This window comes from Euwallacea fornicatus, chromosome 21 (genome assembly GCF_040115645.1).
Source record: "Euwallacea fornicatus isolate EFF26 chromosome 21, ASM4011564v1, whole genome shotgun sequence".
In the NCBI taxonomy this organism is placed as follows: domain Eukaryota; kingdom Metazoa; phylum Arthropoda; class Insecta; order Coleoptera; family Curculionidae; genus Euwallacea; species Euwallacea fornicatus.
The window spans coordinates 1,771,695-1,787,820 of record NC_089561.1 but is presented as its reverse complement, the minus strand read 5'-3'; the positions used below and the strand labels follow the sequence as shown (position 1 = coordinate 1,787,820).

Below are 16,126 nucleotides of genomic sequence, written 5' to 3'. Positions count from 1 at the left end.
TGCTCAAATAACTTTTCAGTGGCAGGTGAAGGTAATTGAAACTATGCAGTAATGTGAATAAAAATATATTTACAAATCATATACAACAAATCACTTTATCTTACATATGCGCTATATTATCGCTGCGCGGTACTTCACCGAACATATCGTTGAATTCGGGGCTGTCCTCCACCCCTATTAGGTCCGAATTGTCACTGTGAATGCTAATAAAAATAAATTTTACCGATAACTCTACGTAAAAATGATTGCAGCAGTTTACCTGGAGACTTCTGCCCTCATGGGGTCTTTCTCGTACTGAGAGTTGAAGATCGGGTTGGCGCCCTCGATCGCAAACAAATTGCTTGTGGGAACGTTCAATCCTGCCCTGTTAATCTGGGACTCATCGGAGCCGAATTTCGGTTTCGTTAAGTTGCGTAATCGCCTGTTTAATCTGCAGACGGGAAATCGTTAACGACTGGAACGATGCGGATACGCCAACTTACGTTCTGGTCTTAAAGAAGAATGTTATGCCCAATATGAGACACATGGTCCCGAGAACGACGGAGACCGCAATTAGTGCCACTTTGAGGGTGTTTGTTAGTTTATCCACCGGAGTGCCATCTGCAGTAAAACTCTGCAAAAGCAGCCCGATCTCCAGCAGGTTCTGTTTTAGCTGCTGGAAGGTGTTGATGTTGTTGAGTTTCCTGCAAACGAGCATTATTCTTCCTCATGGACGGAACACGTGCAAACGTACGTTTTCATATCATTAGACGAGACGAGTTGGTTTTTGGTGTCTGTACAGTAAATATTGGCGGCGGTCACGTTGTCATAGGAGGCCCCATTGTTAGTGTCCTTGTCGATGTCCTGTTCGTGACACTCCCACTTCAAATGTTGACTAATCGTTTGAAGCATCGGCACCTTCTTGTCCACGATGGTGTCCAGGGTATTCTCGAACTTGAACGTAACAATATTGTCACCGGTTACGATGCTGATGGTCACGGTTGTTCTATTGTCGAAGGGACCTGTTCAGCCCCGAAACAGACGCATTTGACGTTGGCTAACATCACCAACTCACCGTTTCCGTATTCATCTTGGTGGTCCTGTACTTTGACCCGGAAAGTAAAGTATCCGTTCATGTTGGGCTCGACTTGAAAGTTGAGGTTCACCGCTCCAGAATCGCTGTCCAATCGGAAGGGTTTCTCGATGCGGTCCAAATTGGCAGATCCCTCTGTTTTTATCGAGCTGTTGATAGAGTATACGAGGTTCCCTTGATCCATAGAGTCCAAATCAGTCGCCTAAAGTCTCGATACGTTCCAAACTTTTCTCATTATTCTATTGAGAGACTCACGTTTATAGTGACTATTATCGATCCTTTCTGGGTGTTTTTGGTGATTGCCCCGTAGAACTCCAGTTGAGTCCATTTCGGGACATTATTGTTGATATCTATCACCTGCAAATTAACATTATTTCTATTAAATGGCCCCAAAGGAGAAAATCGCGATGGGTTAAATCAGGTGCCCGGGCTGGCCGCTCTATGTCACCAAGCAAAAAAATTGATATCGCTTTTTTAAAATTAAAAATTGAAATTTCCAGAATGCCATTTGTTTTACTTGAAAAATGCAGAAGGGGTTTTTAGTACTTTTGGTCTCTAATCGAATATTATTTTTTGTAATAAAATAAGCAAAATAATTTTTTTTCCGAAATTTTCCTTATAAAACCACAATAAAATTTCATATGTTTGTGGGTGGAAACTGATGTAGATTCCAAAAAATAATTCGGCAATGGGGGGGGGACGGGGGGACATTAGAGAATCTAAAGTTGGGCTTTGTCAGAATGTTATGAGGTGAAAAAAAAAGTTTAAGGTCATCGAAAAGTGAGAACAAATTAGCCTTGTAACTCTTACTTGAAACATTTTTTGATAGAAAAATTATCGAAAAAGTTATTGCCGTTATTCCACAGATTTATAGGACGGGCAGTGTATATGAAGACATTGATGTGCATTCAAACGCAAAGGCGTTACAAGACATCTTTTGGTCGAAATAGGAATACACCAAGTTGTGCTAGAAATAGTATTAAATCGTAATTTCCTAATTTTCTGTTTAAGGCCTACTTACATTGACGAAAACCCCCATCTTGGAAGCGCTTTTACTCGATCCGTGAGTCTTGTTCCTACCAGTCGCCAGTTCAAATGAATAAAAAGTGTTCTCCAAATAGTTCAGTTTCTTCTCCAATCCAATCATTCCTGTGGTACTGTTCACTTTGAAAGTACTCAAAACATTTTTGTCTTCCGAGCACAAGAAGTAGTATTCTAAACGGTGATTTTAAGCTTCAGAACTTATAATAAAGAACACAAGGAAGACATGTAATAGACAAAGGAGGAAATTAACGAGAATCAAAGCCGCACGGTTGCAGAGCTGACGGAAACGCAAAAAGCGTATAAAATCGTAGAAAAAAACTAAAAAAAGGAGATTTTCGAAAGTTAAACGCAAAAGGGGGAGGCAGATCTGTGAAGTGCTGAAAGAAAATATATAGGGTACTGCGTATTAGATGGTGATAAGGAAACTGAAACTAAGGAATCAACGGATGCCAAGCGAAGACTTTGCAGAGCTTGACGAAAAAGAGCTTAGAATGGCACGATCGAAGATCTAGATAAGGAAGGCTGATGTAGATAACATCGATCTCGAGGTCCCTGTAAAGTGCTTGCGATTTCATTGTGCCATTTTTTTGAATAAGCTCATCAAGTGTCCAAAAACGGAAAATTTTCCCACAATATGAAAAATGGACCATTTGGGCTTGATCGAAAAGACAAAGAAAGCTGAGTGCGCAGACACCGCCCATCGACCCATATGCCTTAGATAATTAACAGAAAAACTCCTTGAACGCCTGGCGGGAGAGAAGGTAGCGGGCAAATTGAAGAATGGAAGCTTGATCCACAAAAGCTCAGTACGATCTTAGGTAGGGGAGATGCACAGAGGACGCTCTGGAACAAGTCACGGAAGTCACAAAAAAGATAAAGGTAAAATCCCCCAAAAATCAGGGTTTTCGTGCAATGGTCCTGATAGAGACGGAAGATGCCTTCAAAAGTACAAGACCCCTTGCACGAAACGCATTGCATTTGTACCTGGCGCAATTGCTCGAGCCCTACCTGACCAATGGGAGGAGATATATCGGCAACAGAAGGCAGTACCAATTGCCCGTGACTGTGCGCCAAGTGCTGGAGTCCATAGTTGGTAACGTATTTATGACGGTGTGCCCGGGATTAATGGTGTGCCATTTGCATACCACGCTGGTTGGCCGATTTCCGTTCTACGACCAAAGTAAGTAAGAAGAATCGGGCGTGGTTAATCGACAAACGGATGGAAAAACGCAAGTAAAAGGCAGGCGGGGCGACCTTCATCGCCATGAAAGGAACCGGCCCCCCGGAGAAAAAGTGTACACGTCAGAGGTGGGCCGTAAAAGGTCAAGAGGAAACGGCATGAAGCAACTTACGTGAGGAGTGAAGGCAACAGCTGGAAGAACTGCTATTTGCCTTCATGTGTTGCACTTCGGGAGCGATTGCGTTATTTTGCTTTAGACGTTTTAGTTTCTTCGAAACTTTTGGTGGCACTATTGAAAGTCGTTCAACAGGAAGCTCTTCCAGCCTATCCGTGAATGGAAATTATTTCTAATTTTCCATCCAAAATGTAGTGATTGTAGATGAACAAGGGGGGTATGACACCAAATGCATAGTTTTCGCATAGTCGACATTACCGCTGTTCTGTTATTTTTTATCGTTCCGTTGTTTCAGTGCCGGTACGGAGGCACGGGCGATTATCGTAACGTTAATTTATCGGAGTTTAACGTAAACCGTTTTTTTGTCGTTAAGTAAAGATTAACATGGAGCGGTATCATAAAAAGGTTGTCAAAATGTATACTAGAAAAGCATATTTTCTTTTGATTGCCTAAATAATTCTTGGGTGAAGCTCTCCAAAAGGATCAGATTCACAAGCGGGTGCACAACTCAACCTGCTAACACCCCGATTCCTACGCATTCGTACAACAAAACCCGCTAGCACCTCAGACCTGTCTCAACCAGGTACCGCTTCGAAAAATATAAGGACGCCCTTGTCACTCCGCTCCATCCACGAGAGAGATAGAGATACATTATTAACGTTATTTTTAACGTGACCACAAACTTTTTATCGTAAGACTCCATGTTAATCTTTACGTAACGACAAAAAAACAGTTTGCACTAGACTCCGATAAATTAACGTTACGAAGATCGCCCATGTCTCCATACCGGTACTGAAATAACGGAACGATAAAAATAACGGAATAGCGGTAATATCGACTATGCGAAAACTATACATTTGGTGTGATACCCCCCTTGTTTATTTACCAACGCTCCATTTCAATTGTTGAATTTTGAAATTTAAAAAAAATCACGGAAATTATCATTTTTGATTAGATAGAAGAATTGTTATGAGTTTTATACGGAATGTGCCTTGAAACATTTTTCTAAAATAGAAAATGTAATAGTTTCGACTCTCTTAAAAATTTGGCCGACAATCAGGGATAACTCTGCTACAAAGCGTCTAATAGAAAAACCGTTCGAATAAACGATATACATTTTTCGAAGGGCTACAAAGATCTGTAAAAAATACGGGGTTGCCATTTGGAAAAAAATTGCCCTTAAAATGACTTTAGAACGACGCTTTGGCCAAAATCCACCATCTCCATGGCATGCCGCCCTCTTTACCGTTCGTGAGCAATCTTCAGTCGCAGCCTTAATTGGGACACCCTGTGTAACTGCCCCAAAGTTATGGAAACACCTCCGCAAAGTTCCGACCTCGATGTGGTGGGACATTTATGGTATCGCTTACAGGTTGCAATTGGGAGTCGTCAAATCCCTAACGTTCACCAATTGGAGTTGTCTCTTCAGGAATGGTGGACGAAAATTTTGCCTGATCATTACCAAAAATTGGTTGAATCTATGCCACGCCGTTTACGTAATATAATTACTAATAAGTAACCGTCAAACTAAATACTAATTAAACTTGTTGCAATTTTTTGGTTTGTTTCATATTAGTGCACGAGCTTGAGCTTGACTGCCCAAACTAAAGATTTTTCAGTTTTTTTCATAAAATGCTTTCTCAAGTGTCTTTTTTTTAATAACTCTTTCTTTCCCGGCCTTTCTTCCTGAAACGTGCAAGGGAAAATTTAAACGCACCTTCCACGGACAAAAACGAGGGGCAAGAGGGGCAAAAAACGGGGGTACACCTTTCAGTTTGATATACCTGCACAAAACGAGGGAAAGCTGAAAACAACGCGTGCTGGTTCAGCGACCGGGTAGTAGGCGACACCCTGTCCGTAACCCTTTCGCGGGCCAGAGCTTTACGATGGAGAGAAATGACATGCAACGCCCAACCAACAAAAGGCAACATCGAAGGGCTCAGCGATAAGGGTCGAAAGACCGGCTGGCGATGAAGCGAAATGCTTCAAGAAAGCTCGAACGAGAAGGAGGAGCAGAGGAGAAACGGAACAAGAAGAAATGAGACAGGCGTAAGAACCGCCCCCCGTCTCCTTTTCTGAAGTAATGGACCTGCGGTCCAGGGAGGGATTATTATTGGGTGGAGACAGCGAAAGGAGTGTTTAGTCGATGGGCGATCTCGGAGGGGGAAGCCCCCTGGCACAATGTGGGCACACGAAAACGCTCTATGCCAAGCCTGCGTGCAGATTCTCTAATCTTCTATTAAAAAAAAGCTGCAAAACTGATCCAAGTTGTAGCAATGACGACTGTGACCATAGAGGATAATTTCGCTACCGTTGCAATATCAATTCCAGCTTACTCATCAAATCGTTGCTATCATCCAGGTTTGCGTAGTACGCTTCCCTCTCCGAGGGCAAAGACATGCTTGCAGAACTATCCGCCTCTACTAACTCAAAGGTCCAGTTTCCCAATGTTTCATTAAACACTGGGTCATCGTCAAGACTAGCAAAGTTGATCGTTATCTCTATTGACTCGGAGTACGCCGCCTCTTCATCCTCGGGTGTTCCATCGGTTAATTTGACATTGAGGTGGACCTACACAATAAAGTCTAGGGTGATACTATATCGCCCCAGAACGTGCTTCATCTTACGTTGAAAACCGCTATATCAAGGGCGTAATTCTTGTCGTATTTATCATTGACTTGAAGCTGCGCCGTGCACCTGTCCAGTGTTGAGTTGATGGTGAAGAAGTTCGTCGTTGAGGCTAAATAGATGAGAAATTTTATTGCCGTTCAGAGGGAGAACTTACCAGCTTACCGGGCATGTTCACCAACGACACCTCAAACTTTGGATTCCATTTATCGAGGCACGGTTCCTCCTTGGCGCCGTTGGTTATTTCCAAATTTTTAAAGGTGTCGTTTTGGTAGAACATTGCCAGTTGTTTGCCTTGTTCCTGATCCTAAAATTGAAAAAAAATAAGATTTCTCAATAACCAGTTACTTAACTTACAGGTGTTAAAACGAAGCTTGTTTTAGAGCTGTTTGGAAATACGAAAACTGGGGGATAATAATTGAACTTTCGGATTGTCACCGGTATCTTGGCTTTCTTCTTCCATTCCTCATTATCGACGTCTTCAGTGGTTTGCGGCTCTTCTCCCAAGTCTGCTAGCTGCACAAATAACGCGGATTATAGCCCAAAAACGAATTCCACCGGATACTTACATAGAACTGAATTAAGTACTCTCCATAATAGTCTCTTAGGTCCTTTTTGGCAATTAAGTGCCACACCTTTATGGTCTCGTTTTTATAATAATCCTCGCCCTTTTCAGTGTCAAACAACTCTTCGTCTGTGAAATCTATTTCCTTGTCACCATCTAGTTTTGTGACCTTTGACACACTGATTTTGATATCCGCATTTCTTCCTTCGTCTATGTCTTCTGCCTCCAGATCGCCCAAATATTCATTCTAGAATCGATATTTGCAGCATTAAGACGTTGTTAATTCCCTAAATTAATCCGGATATTCAGCGATTTCGTTCAGGTCGATTTAAATGAATTGCTATTTCGGTTTGGGAACGGTTTGGCCACCCGTTACATGATGGTAGATTTTTGCAAAAAGTCCTGACAAATTGGTGACTTTAAACTGTTGTTTTGGGTTTCGTGACCACTTCGTGTCATGTGTAGAAATGCGTGTTTGTCCGGGCCTTATTACTTTGTTGTTAAAATAAACAATTCTCGAAAAATACAGGAATTTTTTACAATACCTTCTTGGAATTCTCGGACATATCCAAGTTTCTTGTCAATAATTCGGGACAATGATCGTTGATGTCAATGAGTTTTATTATAAACGAAGTATTGGCGTTGGTATTCTGCTCCTGACCTGAAAATCCACAAATTACAATTTAATATATATTTTTTAAATTCACACACCCTGCTCCAGATTGGGGTTGTCGTAGCACGTAGGGGTGCAAGTATAGTTAGCCTTTTTTTGATCTCTATCTATATCAGTTCCACCTAATCGGACTTTAACGTTGTTTTTCTCGTCGATGTCAAAGGATTCGTAGCACTCCTCGGTTTGGCTGATTTTGCATTGCACCGTTTTGAAAGGAACTGAAGAAAATGAAAAGTGAATACTCTGACGATGAGATAAGCCATAATTGTTCCTCACTGTCTCGGTCATGATCGTGGTACCCTATAACAGTAACTTTAGTCCCCTTATTGCTTTTCTCTTTCACTTCAACAACATATGAGCTAGGATCAGTATTGCCGACCAAAATTACCGGTTCTTGATTGTTTTTGTCCAGGATATAGATATCAAACTGAAAATAATCGTTCACTCCAACATTTCCAACCTATCTGTCCACTTACAATTTGTGAAGTTATCCAGAATCCGTCAGTGGCACTGCAATTGATACTGACCGTTACTATGGGCCCATCATCGCAGTTTATTTTAGCGGTTTTCGCCGTAATTTCCCCTTCAGAATCGCATTCGAACCAATCTAGACTTTCATTCAAATAAGTGCACTCATAAGTCACAACATCCCCTACATCCGCATCGATAGCCTCAATGGTACCCACAATGGTGCCGACAGCAGATCTTTCATAAACTGTGCGGTTCTTCTCCAGAGTGTTGTTGGTGAAAATGGGCTTGTTATCGTTAATGTCAATGATGTTCACGATGATTAGAGCTATTTACGAAGAAAAATCCTCAATTTCTTTTCCAGTTAATACACAAGACGCTCACCCTCGGTGCTTTTCATAGCTTCGAACTCCGGGACCAACGTGTTTTGGTCCGTAATCTTGATGCTCAAATACAGGGTGTCGAACGTTTCGTAATCTGGTGCCGTTTGGTTTTCGTTGTTATCGCTTATCAGCAAGGTGATGGTTATGGTATCCTCAGAAGTTTTTTTCTGGCTCAGTTCCAAGAACCTGCGGGAAAATAAATATTTGATGAGGTTGAGTTGGAGTGTTACTGTTGTTGCGGTATTATTACTGCATGGCTCTTAGGTTCTCATCGGTGTTAACCAATCTCTGCGAGTTTTTCATAGCATAAGAGGAATTCCAGTTGATTTCCGCGATTAAATCCCGTGTTGTGTCCACGTCAGATGCAGTAATTGTCTCAGTTAAAGCGACCCCTATGACTTGATTTTCTTCCACTGATATCACATTCTCCTAGAGGTGACCATATTTCAATAATTTGAAAAAAAAATCAAAAATTCTTTTCAGTTCTTCGCAGTGAACGTACCCATCACCCCCAACAACATTGTCGGAAACCTTAGGGGTAATGTGTGTTGCCTAGATTCAACATCAATTCACACTAATGTGACTGCGTTTACGTCGTCGATGCCCACTATTATCACAGGCCGATGTTATAGTTGAATTTAAATGAGCGCTTACCACCTTGTACGTAGGAGCCTTATTATTCACATCAGTTATATTGAGGGTTACTGATACGGTGGTTATGTGGTCGACTTTGTCTATCGCCTGTACTTGAAAGATGACTAGGTTTATGCGGTCATAATCGAACACGTAGTTTTCCCCCGAGACTGAGATCACCCCATCCGCAGAACCGATGGTCATTCCTGAGATTATCGCACTGGACCCCATCAACTGATGGCTACCCACAAGGACCAAAATGTACTAAGTTTTAGCGTTAATTTTACAAGGTGTTTACACTAAAGTTTTATCTTCGGCATCTCTGTCCGTGGCCTTGACCTGCTTAATCTTTTCTCCTTTTTTGATGTTCTCTGGCACTTTCACTAGATAGGTGCTTTCGGGAAAAATGGGAAGCTCGTCGTTATAGTCTAACAAGTGGATTTTCACGAGTAGTTCGTCCTCGTTTGAGCTGTTTTTAGAGCCCGATGAATGAACCTAAGATCAATGGTCATCAGTATTAATCAACTGAAAATTCACACACTCACGTAGAACGAGAAATTTTGCCATGACTCGTCTTCGAAATCCAAATAAGTTGCATTCTTCACGTTTATAGTGAAGTTTCCGCTGCGGTACCCTGCTGTAGGAATAATTAGGAAGGCGTCGGTGTATTCTACATCTACTTTGCTTTCCGACAGTTCCACCGAAAACTGAGCATTTTCCCCCTAAAATTTCCATCTTAGCTATCCACCCCCATTACGTTTTCCTGGCGCTTACAGTGTCAATGTCCTCGATAAACATGGACCCATCGATTACTCCGGCGAAATTCTCGTAGAAAGTAAATTCTACAATTTTCGTGTCTACATTCACCAAATTGTCATTGGTGTCATTACTCCGAAACACCTGCATGAATAAGGGACTGTTGTCATCAAGATCGTCAAGAAAGAAGGTGATAGAGAGGTTGGCGGTGAATGGAGGCTCGTCTTGCTCTTGGGCCATAATGTCAATTTTATAGTTGGTGAGGTCTTTGGCATCTCTGTCGATGGGATTTACTGCAATTATTCCCTTCCCATTCTTCGTTGTTACGGTCACACAGGAGTCTATAACCAAATGCTAAAGCAAGAAGGTTTCGTTGGTATTGTGGTTTCACCTGTGCAGATGTCTTCGTCATAAGCAATGAGTGAGTACTCAATTGGAGCGTTGATTCCTCGATCGCCGTCCACCGCAACGATGGTGAAAGACTGGAATTTTGAGTTAATGTGCACTAATGGATGTTTAACATGTACGTTCTTACATAGGAATTTTTCTCAGTTATTTGGGCTACACTGAAATAGTCCGTCCACTCTGGGGCCATGTCGTTCAAATCATTTACGTCCACAATGGTAGTGACATTTTCGTTAGGCATAGTTGTGTGTCCAGCACCGTCCTAACAATAATTCAAATTATGTACATACAGGGTGACCCATCTAAAACGAAACAGACGAGTTCGTGTTCAGAGATTTTCTCCTATAAACGCCGAAAAACGTTTTAGAGATGGTTACAAAGTTGAGACAAACTGTATCAGTAGCCAATGAAAAACGGAATTTTGATCGTGAATTTCCAGTCGAAAATGAAGCTATTGAGATTCAAATTTGAGAACAAATTGCCTTAGACTCAGCTTTGAGCACGAGGAAATTGAGTACTGTTATTAACATCGGAGGAACGACTATTCAACGAATACTGAAATATCACAAACTTCACCCTTAGAAAGTTCATTTAGACCAGGAATTGAATGAAAGTGATTTGGGTCGGCGGTTGGAGTTTTGTGAACGTATCACAACACGGATAGCAACTGACAGACATTTTCTCGTTGATTTTTATCATTTTTTGTGACTCCACTATCAATCGTTATAACTCTCTCTTTTGAGCAGAAAATAATTCACGAATTTCACACGAAATCCACACTCAAACTCCTAAGCAATCGTACGCATGACCAGCTATTTTGGGGGACCGTTTGGCTGGATCAATTTTCCTTCATAACAATCTCACAGGGGAAACATCTTTGGAGTTACTGGAGGATATCGTTTACCCTTTGCTTGTTCAACATGATGACTGCTATCAAGAAAACCGATTAATCTTCCAACAATAAGGAACTCCACCGCATTATGCACAATCTGTTAGGGAATTTTTGGACTGGCATTTTCCAGAGCAATGGATTCGGCGAAGAGGTGCTATGGAGTGGTCGGCTAGATCTCCAGACTTAAGTTCATTAGACTTTTTCCTGCGGGAGCATTTGAAAAGCAAAATCTATGGGGCATAACCGGGGCCTGGAAGAACTACCACGCGTACCGTGTGTCTAATAACTCCGCAAACGTCTCAAAATGTCGGAACTCGTTTGGGACATGGCTTGTGCTGTTGTTAGGAACCTGGCGGTGGTCACTTTGAGCATTTCATTTATAAAATAAGGTTTATCCCTCAATTTAGTTCTAATAGTGCCGTTTCTTTGTTTCCTTAAATAATTTTGAATCGACATGATAAAACTTGAAAAAAATTACTGTACTGAACTCGAGGAAACAAGGCCCTTCAAATGAAGCCTCACTTGCCCTATTATCCCTATTAACACTTTGAGGGTTGTAATCACGGGGGAAAGGGGCGAAACAATTTTGAACGAAATTTTATTGCAAAATTTGTCCCCTTTATGGACGGTTGCATCGTTCACAGAAAAAAAAGGCTGGGCGCAAACTCGTCCGTTTCGTTTCCAATGGGCCACCCTGTATGTGATTCGTCGATTTGTTACATATTTAGTAACCTACACGCGCTTGTACGGCAAATGAATAGAAAATCTTCGCTTCGTAGTCTAACTCCTGTTTGGTGATTAAGAAGACTGTGGTTTCATGCACGGTATCTGCTATTGGTGTATCAAAGTAAAAATCAAAAATTTCACTCTCCCGTTCCTATAAAACGAGCGATAAAGAAAGTTTTTGTGCTTCGTCATATCCCAATACCAATTTCTCCGTGGCACTTGGGTTGCTGTCGATGATGGTGAAAGTGGTATTGCCAAGCCATCCATCTGAATCCGACAAAGTCGCAGTGCAACTATTTGTTTCGGGATCCGAGGTGTATTTGGTGTTTTCCTGGAGCACATCAAATAAATATCAAGGTAGTTTTTAATGGAGCGAAGGGGCCTTACATCCATGGTGCACATGATGGCAGTTAGAGTTGGAGGTTCGTCGTCGATATTAATCGTTATTATAGTAATAGTGATGAAGTCTTTTTCGATACGACTATTAAGAACATATTTATGTGTGGCCTCGTTCTCATAGTCCATATATTGATCAGTGTAGAACTCATACTCCCCATCACTATTTAACTCATTAGAGAAGGAGAACTCGCCATTCTGAAAAGTCCAATTTACGGTCTGACCTAAAAACGAGAACTACTTTGTAAGGAAGCTAAGTCGTGAAGTCTAAAACACTCGAGCGTGTGTATGAACATGATGCAGAATCTACTAAGATTTGGAAGAAGCTGCGCGGGCATCTATCGCCAGATGGTACGTACCACTTGTTGGGTCCAGTTCCTTTACGGTGAACAATAGTAAATGCTTAGCGTCCGGTCCATCATGGTTGTTTTCTTTTAACTCCATAATAAACTCGTTGTCGTATTTTTTGGTCCAACTTATAATATAAGTATCATTGTCTGCAGGTTCTATAACGAATCCTTTAGCTGTCCCTGGAAAGGTATTTTTTATTAAGGGAGACCGATGGAATGCAGGATGTTCCATGACGGAAGCAAAATATTTAAAGGGATGATCATACAGGGTGCCCCAAAAATATACCGACAAATTTTAAAGGGTGACGGGCACAACAATATAAACTTTTTTCTTGAGTGAACATACGCTCGCAAATGAGCCGTTTGAGCAAAAAAGGGCAATATGGTTTTGGTCATTACAATCACTTTTTGTTCATATTAGACGTCGTTTTTTTGATAAATAAACGACGGCTTACAGTAATCGTTCAAAACGTTGATCATTTGCTTTAATGCAAAATTTGCACCATCGACTCATTGACTGGCGGACTCAATGAAATATTCCAGGAATAGCTTCTAGACGTATGCAACCACCCATTAGTATTGCTAAGAGATCTTCTTCAACACGAATAGGTGCTTCGTAAAGCAGAGATTTCAGATAAGCGCGAAGGAAAGCATTCCAAGTGTTTAGATCTGGAGAATTGGGGGGCCATGTTACATGACGTCCTCTTCCAATCCACTCATTCGTCAAATGGGAAATTAACGTTTTTTTTTTTTTGGTTTTGCGGGCAAATGTATTCTAAAGATTCTTTTTTTATCAATGCCCCCCCCCCCCCCTAAAGTTTATCGGTTTATTTTTGAGACACCCTGTATAGATTATTTATAATGTAAAAATTGTTATACAGTGTGACTATTTAAGTTGAGATCATGTGGGAAATTTTGTTATCATTAATTTTACGAGAAAGAATTCGAGGGAAACTGGCCAATTTGTTCGTTTCCTTCCTGTTTGGTGGCCACGTAGCCTGGACCTAACACTTCTGGATTTCTTCGTTGAGGGGTCGCCTAAAAATCTCAAGTGTGTTCGCAATAGGTGCATGGGCGACTCCATGGGCAAAAATCCCTGGACGGTTGATCGCGCTCTTAATTTAATTTCACAATGAAACACTACAATGTTTTCGAAAGGGGAAGAGACATTTTGAGCCGTTTTTCGAATAATCAATAAAAAAAAAACAAAATTTATTAATGTAATTTTTGAATGTCTTTACATCACCGTTAGTTATATAAAATTCTTCATTGGAAAGTATTTACGTGTAATCATCCCTTGAAACATTTTCCTCTCCTCATAGAACACCCTGTGGTGGGCAGTGGCCTTTTTTCAACTTAATTCCAACCAATTATTTCATTAACTTTTTTTTTGTTGTCTATCTGACATAAGGGAGCCCTCCAGACTTACCCATCCAATGGAGGAAGAAGATGGCGATGTACCATGGGATGGCCATCGTGCCTATTCAACGAGAAACAGCTTTATTATTGTTAAAATTAGATTATTTTAATTAATATACAAGGTGTAACATACCATCACAGGACATTATTACGCTGCAAAATCATAAAAAATTGCCAATAGGTCCATGATCAAAACCGCACCATTTTCGATGTACAGGGCGGCAAAGTTTTACAAATTTAGCGTTTTTCTCACATATGCCCTGAGCTAAATTTTGGAAATTTTCCACACCTATGATCTTTAAGATCCTTTCCAACGAAACGTTAAGATCGTCGCTAGCCATACACAGGGTGTTATGTTTTTTTGGTTCATGCACTATTTAGTGCTTATACCTTTTTTTGGAATTTTTCATATGAATTCTGATACCAAATTTAAGCTCCTTCTTCAGTTCTTTAACTTTTTTGTCGTATGTAGTATGTCCCTGTCTCTCACCGTTTTCGTGGAATTTAAAAAGATATCTATCGATGCAAATCAAGAGTGTAAAGGAAGTAAAGGAAAAAGCAATCTTCCAACTCAGTTATGAACTCTGTGAAGCAATTCGTAACATTCAATCAAATTTATAAAAATATAAGTGAAAAAAAGGCAAAATACGAGAAAAAATGTGAAGCTTATCTACCCTGTATGTATATATGTATGTATATCGAAAATGGCGCGTTTTAGACCATGGGAGTATTAGCATTTTTTCATCACTTTGCAGAGTGCTATCGCCGCCTGAAATATCTCCCTAATGATATGTTACACCCTGTATAACACGCAGTAGAAAGATCAATACGTTTTCTCTTTCGCTCTTATTATTCCGACCTCCATACTCAAACACTGATACATGAATGATTTTAGCTCAGTGGCTGCTCGTAGGAAGAGAGATTTAATCTCAGCGTATTATATATGAGCATTTCTATGAACATACATATGTATGTCTGAAATATTTATAGAAATCTGAGCCACTGCTCGTATGATTTCAGACAGACACTCTTTTATCGTGTGTCATGAGGAAAGTTCAGTTTAAGTACATATAATGATTGTAGAATATCATGACTCATATGTGTAATTTTTAACGTTTTTACAGAAGAGATACCACCAGAGCACGAGGAAATGAAATTAGAAAATGGAGATTTGCAGGTGGACTCATAATTTCTTTCCCTACCTCTGATTCAGTGGATCTATGATCGCAACGAAAAGTGTTTTTGAAACATCACAAAACTGCCACTCTTACCAGTATTTTTAAAGATTTCCCCCCGAACAAAGAGCTCCGATTTCACAAATCCCTGTCACAAAAACACTGTATCGCTAGTGATCGCATACACAAATCATTATCTGGAATAGCAGATAGAATAACATAATTCCTCATGGTGAAAATAATCGATAATCGCTCCTATCAGTTATACATAAAATCAAAAAGAATCACGTTTCAAAAATGAGATTTAAATCTGTGGACTAAAACTCTTGAACCAGGGTACTGTAATTGAGATAAGTATTTAAGCACCTATGCATGTATATGATAAAAAGCCCATTGGGTAGCATGCAGATAGTAAACCGCTGCGGATGGTTCAAATAATCCAGGAAAATGGCCTGTTTGTGCCCCCTTGAACCCAAATCATGAGAAGCCGGTGCGCTAAGAAATTTATTACTTTAACATTAAAACAATTAGTTCTCATTCAATCATGACACAAATTGGATTTTTTTGATTATGTATCTGATGCTTAATCTTGAGGGAACTTTATTATTTGATATCACCTCTGGTACTTTCAAGATTTAGATTTCGAAGTAATCAATCTCAAATGAAATTCATATATCGTCACAAAAACGATAAAGGTTGATTGATTAAAAATAAAAGAATATTTGCAAATACACTACTCAAAATAATTATGAGTGATGTCATACTGCATCGTCGAACCTAGCTCATTTGTTCGCCACAAATGCTGAACCAAGTGCGGTACCAACACTATGTGTGCTCGAATTGCCACATGTAAGACAATCCACATGTTAACCAATCCTCTACCTCTTATGAATTGACCGCCACATTCACCCGACTTGAATCTCATAGAGCACGTATAAGACATACCGCCGAGGAAACTCGATTCGCTCATGGCGAAACTGCCCTCCTCCCACCCTCAGATCACTTTTTCGAGATTATGATGGCGAATCGACGTCGCCTCCCAAATCTTTGACTTGAAGTTGCCCCCCCACAGGGGGTTCGTTTGTCCTCTTGGACGTTCCATCCTTTGTCATCTGTCCCTCTTGCGAGTTGTTGGTTGTCAATAATTAAGTGAAAAATGCCAAAAGGGCTCTCCAGTGTTTTGCCT

The 16,126-nt window shown here is 40.6% G+C and overlaps 1 protein-coding gene across 1 annotated transcript; it reads right to left on the bottom strand.

The window, feature by feature from the left end:
* Positions 1–49: 49 nt before the first annotated feature.
* LOC136345727 (protocadherin Fat 4-like) lies at positions 50–15,167 on the bottom strand. The gene is made up of 30 exons (XM_066294268.1): positions 15,037–15,167; positions 13,776–13,826; positions 12,356–12,526; positions 11,988–12,220; positions 11,803–11,931; positions 11,611–11,751; positions 10,113–10,244; positions 9,969–10,059; positions 9,596–9,918; positions 9,367–9,543; positions 9,120–9,316; positions 8,843–9,062; positions 8,439–8,617; positions 8,190–8,374; positions 7,814–8,133; positions 7,614–7,764; positions 7,376–7,555; positions 7,210–7,325; positions 6,669–6,911; positions 6,457–6,615; positions 6,265–6,406; positions 6,099–6,211; positions 5,808–6,042; positions 2,094–2,287; positions 1,328–1,429; positions 1,055–1,274; positions 734–1,001; positions 483–683; positions 260–430; positions 50–203 (listed from the first exon to the last, which is right to left on the bottom strand). The coding sequence occupies exons 2-30, from the start codon at positions 13,819–13,821 to the stop codon at positions 101–103; spliced, it is 5,142 nt and encodes a 1,713-aa protein (XP_066150365.1). The 5' UTR covers positions 13,822–13,826; positions 15,037–15,167; the 3' UTR covers positions 50–100.
* Positions 15,168–16,126: the final 959 nt, after the last annotated feature.